Here is a 16,011-nt window from a genome sequence, read left to right on the forward strand (position 1 = left end):
ATCCCTGAGAATTTTCCAAATACTTCTTGCTTTGCTTAAGTTACAAACACTGTGGGAAGAGGGACATAGCTTGATTTGAATATAAACATTAGAGCTGATGTGTCTCCTCTTCAAAGTACGTCCAGAGACTCCCTAAGCAAAGCTGCTTTCAAGCATTATACAATAACTGGATACAGATATAAACAGGCTGAGAAAAGATTTGAAATAAAACAAAAAAAATCCTATGCTAATTGAGAGCTGTAAAGTATGGCAAATATATTAATACCTCCCCATGTAATCATCTCACACCAATGAGATAATCTTTTCACGTTAAACAGAACTGTACTTACTCCATCAGTAAGAATTAACAGATGGAGCGACTCTTCCAGCTTTACATAACAGTAATTAAACAAATCCTCACAATGGCCACATGATTTCATGCACAAGCCAGGGCAGTCTATAAAAAAAAGCTTTGCGGCCGTGTTGGAAAATTCCGGGATGCATAGCCCAGAGAGCTGCGCAAGAGCTGTCAGCCTGATGCCTTGGATCAGCCTGCCTCATCCTCCAGGATATCCTCTTTGCTGTGCACTTGGAGTGAGAGCAGAAAATTCAGTTAAAAACCAGCTGCAACAGACACCTTTATCATCTGCAGGAAGAAGTTCTTGGATGGCTTCACATGTGACATGAGGCAATTATCCATGCACATTGTTACGCTGGAAGTCAGTGTGGAAAAAAAGCATGGGAAAGTTCATATCATTTAGTATACAGAAGAATTTAGTGTCCTCACAGAGAGCCCCTGGTACAAGCAGGTAATCTCTCTCGTGTCACTGCTTCACTGCCACAAGCACCTGCAACAGTTTTGTGGGCTAGGACCTGAGGCTGGACATGAGTGTGGGAAATGCAAGAATTACCCATGACTACAGGCAGGAAAAGAAATCTTCCCATCAGGTAACACCCACACATCTGTGCATATACATGTGTGAAAGGGCAAGAAATAGCAGAATAAGTCAGGCACTTGAATTGCACTTTAACTGGAGAAGAAATTAATACATCCATTACAGATGGAAAATGCAATATCTTCACATGGGCTCTCCCTCCTGCCCAAAAGTAAGCAACATCATGAGCACCAGCTAATGATTTACCTCTCTAAGATGCTCAACACAGGGATGACTGAATGGGGCACTCCAGGAGTTCAGCTCTGAGAAACCCTCAGAGGCATACTAGACATGGAGCCACCACTTCCATACCCCTCACCTGAGGGTACTACCTACTACTCCACCTCTCTATGAAACATCTCTGATGCCTTGGGCCAGGAACACATAGATGACACACAGGCCTTTGTCTTTGGATGTGAAATATCCCATCACATCTAATGCAAAACAAACAAAAAAAAAAACACCTGAAAGAAAACTAATCACATTAAAACTGAACTTTGTCCAGATCCAAGTGGGGGAAGGAATCCATCCATATCTACTAATTGTGCAATATACCATCTGTTATTGCTGAAAATGTCTGCTCCCCATCCCCCAGCTAATGAAGTATTTCACACCTTGTGAGTTCTTTTGCTCTTCCAAAGAGGATTTGTAAATTATGAAAAAAACCAAAAAACAAAAAAACCACCAAAAACCTGACAGACTGAAACATGTACTGATAGAGCTGTTCACTCCCCTCGCAGCAAAATGAGTGACTGGGTGGCTGGTGTTCTGCTGCCACCATATGGTCAAGAATAGATTTAGGCAGTTTTAAAATAAAATGTGCTGGTTCAGAATACATAAATTCAATCAAGCCTAACATTTTTACGTATTTCCTTAACTCGTCTTCAGCTGGGAGTACTTGTACCAAATCTATCAGATGTCCACGGTCCTAGCCTGCCTGGGTAGGTCTGCCCTGCTACCAGGTGGGATCCAGAGATGTCAAGGTTCCTCACACACTTGAGCCTCAGGTCTGTGGTAAAAGTTATTTTCAAGAAGTCTTCTGAAAGAAAAAATCAGCTTTTCAACCGATTCAGGACATGTAGCAAATGCTTCTGAAAGGGGGGTGTGATCCATCCCCTGCTCTAAGACCTTGAGAGTCCCTGACACAACTTGTGCAAAGTGAGGACAACACCACAACTACTGTAGTGCCTTCTCTCATCAAAAAGCTCTTAAAGAGAGAGAAAAGACTGCCTTTATGCAGCTGCAACTTGAAACAGCCTGTTGGAATTATTTTTTTTCACTAAGCAAAGTGCAAATCCAGCATGAGCTTGGCCAAACTCAAAAATGAAAAACTAAATCCTCTCTGGAAAATATATTCTCAAAAAGAAAACCATGCCAAAAAAACTTATATTAGATAGAAAATTCAAAATACAGGTATGGATTGGTATTCATAAACTGGCCTAGAGACTCCTCTAGATGGTCAGCATCAGCCTCATAAAGTATTGTAGCCCTGCACATCATAGCTCCACAACTCTAAGAATTTTATAAATCACAAAAATAAAATTGTATGTTTTATTTACCCCATATCTCTCTGTTTTGTTTGGGGGTTTTTTGGTGTGCAAAGGAGCTGCAGGGCAATTTGTTACTCTATTCTTTCACATCTCATCAGTAATAATTTTTCATCTTTTATTTTATTTGTATTTTAGAGGTACCCTTTTATTCCTCCAAAACCCCTGCAAAAATATCCCAATGACTCATTAGCTTTCCTCAGAATACAAGCATTTATGAAACTCCATGCAGCTTTGTCTCCTGTGAAATGCAGCTCAAAACTTGAAAAATACATCATGAAGGGCTGCTTTAAAAATTCAATAGCAAGGTAGACTTCTCAGGGCAGTAAATGTGTATCCAATTCTATTTCTCTCCTTGTGCAATGCAAACAAGTCTTTGAGATACCTGATTTTAAAAACCCTCGGCAAACAAATGAGAAAAAGTTGGAAATGGTTTTACATTTTGGTGTCAAACATTGCCAACAGTTAGTTCTCTTAGGAGTAATTTCTAGGTTTTATTAAGGAAGAATGACACTGCCTGTGATGCAGCCATGTCTTTGTGCAGGGATGTAAAAGCCACTATCAGTGAGGCCTAGAAGTGACAAAAGGTTTTAATTTCAAAACAGAGAACAGGTTTTAGGATGATTCAACTGCATACCATAAAGCAGGTTATAATTAAAATGTTTATTGTCTCTGTTAATTTCATGAGAATGACACAATCCCACAGTTTAAAACTATTTAGTAGGTTAAAGGCAGTTCCTCAGGCTTTCTGTGTGGTGGAGCATTAGTCCTTGTCGGATGTCGTGAAGTGCAATATGGATTTATACGTGGACTATACCATACAGAGTGAAAATGGGCTGATTCCCATTACAGTATCAGCTTCACCACGTGCTTGACACTTTGTCCCTCAGGGTAATTCACCAACCAGAGGTATAGTATACATGCCTCTTTCTCCAATCTGCCTTCAAGGGACAAATTTTTGAGACAGGAATACTCAAAAAGCTTTAGGATCTGTAAGAAAGGCAAGCCATCTGCCTCAGGATGTGTTGATTGTGGAGTCCACACTGATCTTCTCATCCAATATGAAAAGCTGCCTTCAACATTAGCATTTGGGATGACTGTTTTCAGCTGTCCTAGATATTACTTGACCAAAGTTCAAGAACAAGATGGCTACAATAGCAGCTTGTATTCTAGAAAGCCATTTTTGGTAGCTCAAATTGCTGTCATTTATTTTACTCTAAAATACTTCTGCTGACATATGTCAGTGCTTTATTGTGATGGTTTTGACTTCAGTGAAGAACTCGTAGGAATCCTTTGCTCCTTCCCTTCCTATGCCTGAGGCTTTCATCCCACCAAATGGCAAGTTCAGATCTCTTATGAGCCAGCAGTTGGTCCACACCAATCCAGACTGTAGCCTATGCGCTACCCGGTGAACGCGTCCCACGTTGCTGGACCACACAGTGGCTGCCAAGCCATATTTCACACCATTGGCTCTTGTGATCACTTCTTCTTCTGTGTCAAATGCTACCACACATGTCACAGGACCAAAGATCTCTTCTTGCATACAACAAGATTCATCCTTGACTTCAGTAATAACTGTGGGCAACATGAAATAGCCTTTCTGGTTGTCAGGTGGGAGAGCCAAAGAATCCACTCCTTCTCCACAGAGGACTTTGGCTCCTTCAGCCTGGGCTTTCTTCACATAGTTCCTTACCTGGGGAAGCAGCAGGAAAACATCAGTCCTAAAGGACACCAAAACCTGAGGGTCCACACATCAGCAGGAGCCCCTGAACATCTTCAGCTGAAACATGCTGCCTTCCTACAGCAGAGGGTAATTCCCTAGCTTTTGTTGTAATGTTTCTTTATGTGTAAAGCTGGGTATTTCTTGATGAAAAAAAGATTGTTTTCTCTTTCCAAACACTTACTAGCAGGCAACACTGCTGGTCCTTCTCACTAAGCCTTGTCAAAAGGGTAGGACCCTTGGTGAAAATACAAGTGGTCCCAGAGCCTCCCTCCTTTCCTCCAGGAGCCTGGACAGTGTGTCATGTGCCTCGTCCCATGGTTCACTCATTTACTCCATGAGGTCAGTAATATTTTCCTGCCTCACAGGCAGGCTTATTAAATGTTCACATGCCACTAGGATGATGAAGCCATGAATTCTATAGAAAATCTCATTAGTACATTATTAATGATGTTTCCATGGCTGCTGTTACCATATGCTTACTACCTTGAACACACAGGACACGCTGCTGATCTGCTTCTGCTGTTCTGCAGTCATTGCCTGGTTACTTCCCCTATAAAAAGGCCACAGAGATACCACAGGGCTACCTTCTCTCCTTTTAGCCACCTTGGTAGGTTAAACTTGGAAGTCCTCTGTGGTGCCACAGACTGAGGACCTCAGGAAGTGGGTGTTTCTACCACTCTACTTCAGAACAGGAGAACCTGGAAAACCTGTTGAGGCATCAGGAAGCATGACAAAGGTCTGGCTTTCTCAGTGTCTGTGGGTTTTGGTTTGCTTATGCTGGTTGTGTGAGATAGTTTTGGGATATGAGCATCTGCTGTTTGGAACTCTGACACCATAACATTCATTTCATGTAAGCCACTAAAGCAGACTATGTCTACCTATGCACCATTTCAGCTGCTTTCTGCACATAGGCAATTCCAAATTGCTGCAAGAAGTTCTAGCAAACTGTGTTTTTTACTCCCCAGAATTTGGCAGAGTGATATAAAAGTAAGACTTTTACCTTGTCACCAAACTTACTAGCTAAATAAGTGATCTCAGAAAATGTACTATTAAAATCCATGAAAATCTTGCTGAGGTCTAAGATTAGTATAAATTCAGGATTTAGAAATCATTGTAATTTTTTCATTCCAAACACAAGAAATATTTTTTTTGTCATTTTAAAATATTTTCCCCAGGGAGTTGATTTTTCCAGAGGAATCATGTGATCCCAGGCCATAAACAACAAGAACCTCATTAAAAAGATACCGTATGACAGCTTTGAGTCACCAGCCCTCAGAGCTAATCTTGGAGAGGACATGATCCTTTCCATGTACCTCTGAAATCACCTTTTGAACCCCTCTAATAGATGAGATCATGTAAACTCCATATAACATCACCTTTTCTAGATGCTCTTTACTTATTAGTGCTCCCATGTTGACTGTAGGATCTGAGGGATTCCCAGTCTTCCACTTCTTGGCCTCTGCCACAAACCTCTTCAAAAACTCGTTGTATATGCCCCTCTGAACAAAGATCCTGGAGGTGCAGAGACAGATCTCACCCTACCAAAAAGAAAAAAACAAACCAGAAATCAACAATATTGGTTCATATTCCAACTGTACTAGTGACACATACTAGGAGTCACATCAAAGAATAAGACCTGTGTCCCTGCATCCTCAGAAGTGTAAACTACATTCACCAGCACTACAAAGTGGAATTTTTTCCAGATAAAATAGGAAAAGAGAAGGAAAAACCAAAACAATATCAGGATTGTGCAGTCACTACCATAAGTAAATTTGATTTTTCATTGATTACACACTTTCTTCTCCAACATTTTTCACAAGAAATGTGATTTAAAACTCCAAATGATCTCTGTGTTCATTCCCATTCTGATACCAAGCTATTTTTCTGAACATTTGCCCTTATACAAATTCCTGACTTTGGTGAGCACTCCTGAGGGTGGTGATGAGAAAAGAACAATGTTAAAATTTTGGAGAAAGTCTCCAAATTTAATTCCAGCAAACCAGCAAGTTTCCCACTTACTTGCACAGTGGAATTTAAAGCAGCTACTTCCTGGAGAGACAAGCAATGTATCTATTCTGAGAGGATTAATGACACCTTGTTATCTTCTGACAGAGCACAAAGAAGAGCCCTCTATTGTTGTTTCCCTGCTTGTGGAATAAAGTATTTTTCTACTTAGGATTTGCTCACAACACAATCTTGAAACAGCCTTTGACAATTCAGGATTTGGATCCAGAGGTATGTGCACATTACACACACTCTGAGACACGTGCCCCTCCTGCTGCAAACAGGGTTTACAGGCTGCAGAGGCAAGAGGCACCTGGTTGGCGAAGCTGGACCTCAGGGTGGTGGGGATGCACTGACTCAAGTCGGCATCATCGAAGATGATGGCAGGGTTTTTGCCTCCCAGCTCCAGCGAAAGCCGTTTGCAGTGTGGAGCACTTTTCTCCGTGATCCGCTGGGCCGTCAGCGTGCTGCCCGTAAAGGAGATCAGCGGCACGTCGGGGTGGCAGACGAGGGCTTCTCCCGCCTTGGCACCCGTCCCAAACACCATATTCACCACCCCGTGAGGTACCCCTGATGGGAAGAAAGGCACACGGTCATCATACCCTTCCCCTTGCTCAGTGGGTTTCACTTCATTGTGTTTTGTCCCTGAAGTTAGAAAACTACCGGTAGCTCTAGGGTAACAAATACTGACCTGTATTTAAGTAGTAGGTGAAATGCATGATGTTAAATAGCCCTGAGGATGATGAGTTAAATGATAAAACCAATTCCACCAGTCAGTCAAGCTTGCCTGATATCTATCATCAGAGATCTAGCTTTCAGTCATTCAGGGAAGAAGCAATCGCCCTCCCAGTTTTAACTAACTCTGTGCCAAATACAGTTGTGACAGCTACCAAGAACTGATTCTCACTCTCTTATGCTCTCATGGCTCCTCTGTTGGCACTACAGACTTAGGACATCCTTAAGTGGAGTGCATAAGGGGGAAAGGAGGAACACAAAAAATTATCATCAGAAGATAGTGGAAAAAATAGAGCAACAGCTGGGGTGGGGAGATGGGATACTATGAGGACAGGGAGAGCTTTTTGTTCTCCAGTGCAACATCCAGTTACAGCAAACTCCTTCCCAAAGCACCTTCTCTTTTTGTGCAACAACAAAAGTGGTGCTCAGACAAGCATTTCCACCCCATTCCCCATCCTTAGCATGTTACAGGACTTACCTGCTTTCTCCAAGAGCTTGCACATCATCCAAGCTGTGACAGAAGTCATCTCACTTGGCTTGGCAACCACAGTATTTCCACATGCAATGGCAGGAGCAATTTTCCAGGTCAACAAATAGAGTGGCAAATTCCAAGGACTGATCAAACCAGCTACAAAGCAAAACCACGACAGGAGTTCATTCTGCTGAGATACAAAACTCATTTCTCTGATTTTCAGCAGCTACACACCAATTTGGATTTATGAAGGGAACTTGGTTACGGTTTTTATTTCCAGATGATTGTACAACACATTTGCAGCATTTTTCACAGGCAGATAACTTGAAAAGGTCTGTGTAAATGATTGTAAAAGTATTCAGAGAGAGAGTTCACAAACTCTCTGAAAAAGTTTTGCTGCTTCTTCAGTGCAGAATCTTCTATTTACAGGAGTTTTTCAGTGTTTGTAGGAACATTAATGCAAGGTTAGCCATATCATTTACATCATCTGGTCTATGGTAGTACTTTGTGTTAGCAAACAAAGTGAAGGTAATCATAGAATGGTTTGGGTTGTGAGGGTCCTTAAAGATCATCAAGTTCCAACCACTCTGCCATGGGCAGGGACACCTTCCACTAGACCAGGTTGTTCAAAGCCCCACCAAGCCTTGCCTCAAATATTTCCAAGGATGGGGCATTGACCACTTCTCTGGATAACCTCTTCCAGTGTCTCACCACCCTCACAGTAAAGAATTTCTTCCTAATATCTAATCGAAATCTAGCCTCCTTCAGTCTGAAGCCATTACCCCTTGTCCTATCATTACATGTCCCTGTGAAAAGTCCCTCTTCAGCTCTCTTGTAGGTCTCTCAAGAGCTTTCTCTTCTCCACACTGAATATATTAGCTCAATCACTCGACTTCTCTTGCTCTTTAAAGCTTTTTTTTTATTTTTCAATTTCAATATTTAAAAAGTATGTATAACATATACTACACGTTTCCAGGTAAAGTTTACTCTAACTTATGAGTGCCAAAGTTTATCACTGTACAAACTGTTGTTCCCACAAATTGCTGAATCATCAGAATTTTTTTCAGTGATTGCCTTTGGGAACACTTTAACTTCACATATTTATAGGTAATAATGAAAAAAAATCTGCAATTATTAGTTGAGTCCTCGCAAAAGCCACAGGATGATGGATCAGATGCAGTGAGGGACTTTTTCTTACGAGAGTAATTTTACCAGAAGCTGTCATGTTCTCCACTGCTCAAGAAAACTTTAAATGGGTCCTCTAGGTAAGCCAATTTTATATTTTAAATAATTCAAGTGTAGATGTGGAGCACTCATATATATTTAATGTTTCATGTTATTTATATTATATATATAATGGAATCAGGACAACACTGTTACTTGTCAGCTCAGCACAGCTGCTTTATTTCTGAAGCACCAGCAGCATCTAGTGGCCGAGTTCAGCAATTCCCCAGTTAGAAGTGGTTCATCCACCCATGTGCACTCGGGTCACAGACTCATCGCAAACTATTCCTGTTTCCCCGCAGGAGAGGAGGATTCTGCTCTCCCCGCAGGATCAGCAGCACTATACTCTGCACACCTCATTGATCCACGGCTGTAACACCCACACAGACACATACAAAACACGTGAGATTTTTAGGGCCAGAGTTACCAAGTTAGCTTTTTAAGGCATACAGATTATTTCTATTTTTTTTGCCATGAAGTAGCATAACTGATTTTACACGAAGCAGCTGATGCTTTAGCAGAAAAGTCACATTTAGCACATGACTCAGAGACAATGAATGCGTTTGAAAAAAATCCTTTCTTTGCCAAGCCACTGCTGGAGCAGACATTCTGCCAAGCTTTTCAGCACGTCAGGAGCATCATACCAACTCCCACCGGTGCCCTCGAGGTGTAATTCACACAGCCCATGGCTGTCATCTCGGTGCACTCTGTGACATGATGAAGGATGGAAGAGGCAAAGAATCGCAAGTTGTACACGGCCCGAGGGATGTCCACTGTTCTGGCAAACGTAATAGTTTTCCCTGAAATAAAAACAAGCGTGCTGCTGTTACCATGGATTGAAACAGTGCTTTATACTCTGCTCTGTAGTTGATTTGCATGGTTTTAGAGAAATGACTTTGGTCCTGCACCCAAGTAATCTCCAACACAGTGCAACCATAGTCAATGACAACAGGTCCCTCCTAGAAACACATTCCAAATATCGAACAACTGAATTCAAAGTCAGCAAGTCTGAAAACCAAGAATGCCCCAGGAATCCAAAATCCAAAACTTCTTCAAACTTTAGGCACATCAACTCCAATTTGCTCCAACAGTTCATACCATACTAATAACTTCATCCAAATCCTCCATTTCAATATTCACAGCAATATTGAAATTCTATATTTGGGATAGTATATTTGAGATCAACATTTCCAATTTTTACCCTGATCCTTTGACTCTGCTTGTGCAAATGCTTCCAGGTCATGTTCAATCAGGTCTGCCAATTTGTTCAGGATCTGAGATCTTTCCAATGGAGTTTTTGAGGACCAAACTGGGAAGGCATCTTTGGCAGCTTTGACAGCAGCTTCCACCTGAAAAAGCAAATGAGGGATGGTGAATGTTAATGAAAGGCATAAGAAAATATCAAACACTCAGCAGCTGAATTCATATTTCAGGGCCTAAAAATCCAGATCACAGTGCTGGGAAAATAGCATCTCCTTAGAGCTTCTCCATTGTCACCATCCCATAACTCAAGAAGTGTTATTGAAATAGAGTATCTAGAAAAGAAACTTCCACTGAAACTCTTGCTTTTCTCTAAATTTCAGCAACTTGTGGGCAACCCTCCAGGCCTGGAGGAAATGTCAGACTGGTCAGTTGGCATGAGCAAGTGCCACTGACCATAATGAATCAGAATCTTGTTTCTCGTGGAAGAGCAAGAATCTTTCCAGAGCAAATGCAGCTTCAGTCTAAACATCCACAGTCATTGCAACACAGGACTTGAGCCACACCAAACAATGATCAAAGTAAAGACCTGTGGAAGGAATGTATGCCTTGCTTGCCCTGGATTTCCTCTTCCATTTCTACCATCTGGTTCAAGCAAGGACTAAGAATATGTTTAGAGAAGGGACATTCAGAGAAAAATTTTATCTTGCCTGATCACTGCTAGAAAGTCATTAATGCCCTCACAGAAAAAAAGCAGCTCCTTTCTAAACACTTGGGGTTTAGTCAGTTCTCTCATCAGACACCTAACAAAGCCTACAGATAAGAAATTTATATAGATGCATTCCAGTCCTGTCAGTATTTTGCTTGAGATGTACATCTGCATGGTCCTTCAGCCTGACCTTTCTGAACAGTGGTGGATTACCAGCACTTTTCTGAAGCAGACCAGATGTCAAAGGATTAAAATACAGCACAAAGCTTTCTCTGCCATCAGTCATTTCCTCTGGACTCTTAAATGGAAGTTACCTGCATCTGTTTATTTATAAGCAGTTCCTTCTTGGTGTTTACCAGTCTCTCAGTCTAATTGAAGATGGTCACCAACATCCTTCCATATTTTAGTTAACTGCCCTATTTCCCAATTTTTGCTTCCTATTTATCACTTTTTCATTGGTCCCAGTATCTAATATATGCATCAAGGTGGGTTTTAGCCAAAGCAGTCTTAGCTGCTTTCCTCTAATTTTTGCTTATAAAATTTCTTAATTTGGAAGAAAATGGAAATCTGCCAAAATCAGAAACTAGGAGGACGCTGATGAAATGTTATTCAGACCATTATGACCTCTCGTAATGGTTGCCACATTGCTGGTTCCCATGCAGTCACTGAAGGCTCCTTTCCACCAGTTCCACAAAACTTCCTTCAGATTGTGATGGGCATTATAAAAACCATCACAAAATAATTTACAGACACTCCAATGACATTTTACCAATGAGGGCACAAAAGTTCAACCAGGTGAAAAACTTTACTGGCCCCTCCTCCATCCTCTCTCCATGCACATCAGAATTTATAGTTATAGTCCCCCTGAAAATAAGGACCAGAGTTTTAGAGCCAGAATAAAACTGGTGTGGAGGCCAAGGCAGGAAATAAAGCCCCACGCACAAGGTCACACGGATCACTGGCCAAGCTCAGAAACTTAGACTCTACTCTTTCAACTGTAGTTCAACAACCTGCTACTCAAGTGCTGTTGGCAGCAGGCTCTCAGGCACTGAACAGCTGAAGTGGAACCGAAGTGGGTCTGTGAAAGGGGAACCGCAGCTTCCTGCGTGAGTCCAGTGCGGATGCCACGCTACCCTGATAAGATTCACTCTCTGTGAAACCATACCACGTTCACTAATTAACTTGTTCTTCCACCATCCCGTCATTAGGGGCCATTGTGGTGCTGCTGCTCACCTGCCCTCTCCTCTGCCCTTTTCCACCAGATGCTTTGTGCTTCAGGAGAGGAGATAGTTATGACTATCTGCATTTTTAACCCTTCAGTGGATTTAGAAGAACAACAAAGGTGTTGCTTTTTCACAGACAGCAGAAAACTAGCAAAGGAAGGAATTAAGTGGCAGTAGATTCATCTTAAATAAAGCAAGAGGAAAAAAGGGAAGAGATTTGTACAGAAATAAGAGAGTGTACAGAGGTTAAACAGTTACTTAGTTTGACTACCAAAAAGAAGCAAAGTCAAGCCACAAAGAAAACACATAAGAATTCAACTATGAACTCGTGTGTCTGAAACACTTCCTTCTGCTTTCTCCTTCTGCACAAGACTGACACAGAGAAACAACACATGATCCAGACTCATCATAAAAAGTTGATATCAAAATACTCCAAACTGAGCTGCCCTCAGGACATGATGTTTGCTTTTGAAGGGGAATGACTCACCACAGCAAGGGTCTTTAAAGAGACTTTTTTTAAGTAGGCATTTGCCAGCACTAATTAGTCCTCACCAGTCTGTCTTTTGGAGATACAGGGCACCTGCTCAGCTTGCTCTGGTACTGCTATTTGGAATTTAAGACATCTGGCTGGGGGACAAACTAATCCCTGAAAAAAACCACATTCTGTGTTTTTGGCTGAAAGTGACTGAAATGGCCCCTGTAGCTGACCTCAATGTTAAACTCCAGGGTCAGCAACAGATTGGCTGCTTCCCTCTGTTTCACCTTCTAACCTTCCACTAAAATTAACCAAGAAAAAAACCCAACAACTGGACATTGAGCTTTGCTGGAATTCAGCATCCCAAGTTCTTTGTCAAACCTGGGTCTAGACACATATCCTCAAGTCGTATGTGACTGCACTTTCCCCTTCAGCATATTCCATCAGACACCAGTGGATGCCAGCTCTGCAGAGCCCAACCCTCTTGCAGTTACCTAAGTGCAGGAGTAATGCACTCACCAAATCTACAGGTGCTTAAACTGGGTTCCCAATGCCATGCACAACCACTAACTCAAAGCTGAAAGAGAAATGCCATTGCTCTTAGCATACTTGAGCTGTATCTCTAGAGCCTACTCTTTTAGCCTGATCTGGCATTCTCACATATCTCTGGTTTTAATGATTTTGCAATGAATGAACAGGAATATTAGCACCTACACATCAAAGAGAAGTCTTTCCAGGCATAATTAGGGTTGGAATGAACTTACACAGATATTTGCTAACAAACCAAACCTGTTACTCTTTAACCCTCGATCATCAGCATCTAACAAATATTTACTCAGTTGAAATTACAGTGCAAAGGTTTCTGCTGAGAGAAGCAAAGAGAAAAGATGTCAATAAGGCTGAAATGCAAGTGAGGGGAACAGCTACACACTTTAGTAGTTAGTTTTAAAGAAACATTTGTAAAATACTGTCCACTGCTTGTCAGTATTTTCCAAGCCCTTTGTGCTATACTAGTTTGTCCTGTTTGTTTTCTCTCCAGTAAATCTGAAAGACTGCTAGACACAAACTTGTAGGTCTCTTATACAGTAGGATCAATGAAACTGCAGCTCCTCAATGGGATCCATTGCCCATCCACACCTGAATACATATAAGGTACCAGGAAACATTCATCCCACGGGAGAGCACAGGACCAGGAAACCTGACATTGATACAGAGGAAACGCACTCACCACAGCCACTTCAACACTTCCACTGAATGCCCAACTGCTAATACCAAAACCAGAGAGGTCTGGAAGCTTGTTACCATCTTCAGAGAAAAGGCAGAAAGCCAAAAATCCTTTTAAATAAAAACTCAAACCATCAAGACACTGAGGGAGAACACAGTTGTATATGGTGCCTCTACATTTATTCATGAGGAGATCAAAAAACCTTTTTCCCACTTACAGATTGTTTACACTTACAACCAGTCTGAGCGTTATTGTTAATTTATACACAAGACATCTCCCATGTGAGCTGAAGGAGCTCCACATAAGTTACCGAAGCCTTGCTGATTCACACCAGCTTAGGATCCAGACTGTAACTTTCTAACATCAAAATGTAAAAAAAAAAAACCACCCAGCAGCAATGGATTACACAGCACTACAATACTACCGAGAACTTACTCATTTAAGTCTTCATCGTTTTTCTGTTCTCTCACCTTCAGCCTCTCTCACTCAAAAGACTTGTAATATGCATGTAACATTTTTCACTCCTTGTACATCTGGATAGTACTCACCTCTTCTTTGCCACTGTCTGGCACCTTGCAATAGACATCTCCGGTGGATGGATTATAGGAGTCTATGTAGGAGGAACAAGGAACAAATTTGCCACCTATAAAATTTTCCAGCACTAAGAGAGCCTTTGACTGTGCCATCGTTAGCTGCTTGCTTCATCTGTGATTTTTTTCCTACAAGGCATCAGTTTAGATTAGTACATCTCTATGTATTTGCACAGTGAGTCTGAACTCCTCCCCCTGTCCCTCCGTCTTCCCTGTGCCGCTTGCTCACAAGTAGGAACAAACCCTGGCAACAACAGCAGGAAAGAGGAAAGGGAGAAAAATTACTATTTCTGTGACACTTGGCTCTTTACTAGGAGCTGAAGCAGGGAGGCAGGAACAGCTTAAGATGCTGGAAAACAGCTCCTCTCTGTCTGTAGGAAATAAAGTTATGAAGAAGGGGAGAAAAAGAATGGTTTTATGGAAATTTCTCTCAAGCTACAGTTTAAAGACATTTTGCAATAACTATATAAAATAATTTAATATTTAAACACCTAGCCAGGAACCTGCTCCTTAGTATCAGTAGACACAAAGAAAAAACACTTAAGCTAGAATGTCTGCAGCTCATGTTCACTGCTGTGTAATCATCAGTACTTTTCCTAGTATCACCAAAACCAATGCACCTGCCAAAACAAGAGATTTTAAGCATTAAAAAACTCTTTTTTTCCATCAATATGCCCAAACATCAAACAATACAAACAGCTGAGTAACCCCTCAATTCAAACAGCTGAGAAGCAGAGTCCTACCCAATACACTCTGTTGCATATTGTCAGAATGTTTTTGTTTAAAATAAAAGCAAGATGCTGGCTTTCATGCTTTTCCTTCCACAGATATTCCAGAGGAAGCCACCTTACTATTGAGAAGCCCATTACATATAATTAGGCCTTTTCATTGACTTCCCAAGAATCCAAATTGCCCAGTAAGAGCTGAGTAAAAGACATTTTTGTACAAGAGAGAATGCTTAGATTATAGAAATGCTCTAAGATTGCATACCACCTCCATGCACTCCAGAGATATTCAAAACACTACACCCAGAGAGCAGTATGTTGCCACCAGGAGATTGTGAATATCTCAAACAGCAGTTTAGAAAGGTTTTGCACCCTAGACCTACTGTCAAGCCATAAAATTTATTGTGGGTCAACATGCAAGCATATTTTGATCAAAAAAGGTGATATATTTCTATTGCATAACAACAGATCATTTATGCTTCCACCAACTGGCACCTCTGGGCAGAGTTCAAAGTTGTGCTGAAAGGCAGTGCAGTCATGTTGAAACTGGATTAGGTAATACCTCTGATCCTCCCAAACTACAAGCTGGGAAAGCATGCAGTAGCTTTTTTGTCATCACAGAATACTGAGCCTCAAAATTTAGAGCAACCATACATGAGAAGGGCTATCAGACGTTCACCCTGTAGCACACTTCCTTGTCCACATACAGTGAAGAATGTACAGAAGTCTTCAAACTGAAGACACATTCTTATGCTTGTAGCTGCCCCTGACTTTAAAGGAACCTAAACATTTTCAAGGTTTGAAGACGAGTTCAAGTGGAACAGTGGTGCAGGACTTTGGCAGTATGAATCTCTGGAATCCAGCAAGGGCACCAAAACCTCCACTGCTGGCATGTGGAAACCGGTACTAAAGTTCAATTTTTAGACTTGAAAAAGACAAAACAAATGACGATAATTCATAAGCTTCAGTTTTGGCAGTAACGATTTTCAGCTAATTCAGACACGCAGGATTTTACAAAAGTAATTTCCACATAAAGCATTGCTGATATTTCTACAAACGTGTGTGCAGTCAACAGTACAATTTATCCATGTGGCCAACTGCTGAACTGGGGCTAAAGCACTGAAGTGCCTAAAAGGTACCTATCAAAAAAAGTATGTGGGAAGAGTAGGTACAGACTGTACATGACTTTCAACTAAATAATGATCACACTGTTCTTCACTACCCTGGACACAGCATTAGTTCAGC

General features: G+C 41.4%; 1 protein-coding gene across 3 annotated transcripts; it reads right to left on the reverse strand.

Moving 5' to 3' along the window:
* Nucleotides 1-3,701: 3,701 nt before the first annotated feature.
* On the reverse strand, nucleotides 3,702-14,178 carry ALDH8A1 (aldehyde dehydrogenase 8 family, member A1). Of its 3 annotated transcripts, XM_009074797.1 has the most exons (7): nucleotides 14,000-14,178; nucleotides 9,821-9,968; nucleotides 9,264-9,419; nucleotides 7,402-7,551; nucleotides 6,502-6,758; nucleotides 5,561-5,722; nucleotides 3,702-4,154 (listed from the first exon to the last, which is right to left on the reverse strand). In XM_009074797.1, exons 1-7 carry the CDS (start codon nucleotides 14,135-14,137, stop codon nucleotides 3,702-3,704), a joined length of 1,464 nt encoding a protein of 487 aa, XP_009073045.1. In that variant the 5' UTR covers nucleotides 14,138-14,178. The 3 variants fall into 3 exon arrangements, with proteins under 3 accessions (XP_009073045.1, XP_009073047.1, XP_009073046.1); XM_009074799.1 differs by lacking the exon at nucleotides 5,561-5,722; XM_009074798.1 differs by lacking the exon at nucleotides 7,402-7,551 and having other exon boundaries at nucleotides 14,000-14,144.
* Between the last annotated feature and the right edge of the window lie 1,833 nt (nucleotides 14,179-16,011).

This window comes from Acanthisitta chloris, unplaced genomic scaffold (genome assembly GCF_000695815.1).
Source record: "Acanthisitta chloris isolate BGI_N310 unplaced genomic scaffold, ASM69581v1 scaffold8995, whole genome shotgun sequence".
Taxonomy (NCBI): Eukaryota; Metazoa; Chordata; class Aves; order Passeriformes; family Acanthisittidae; genus Acanthisitta; species Acanthisitta chloris.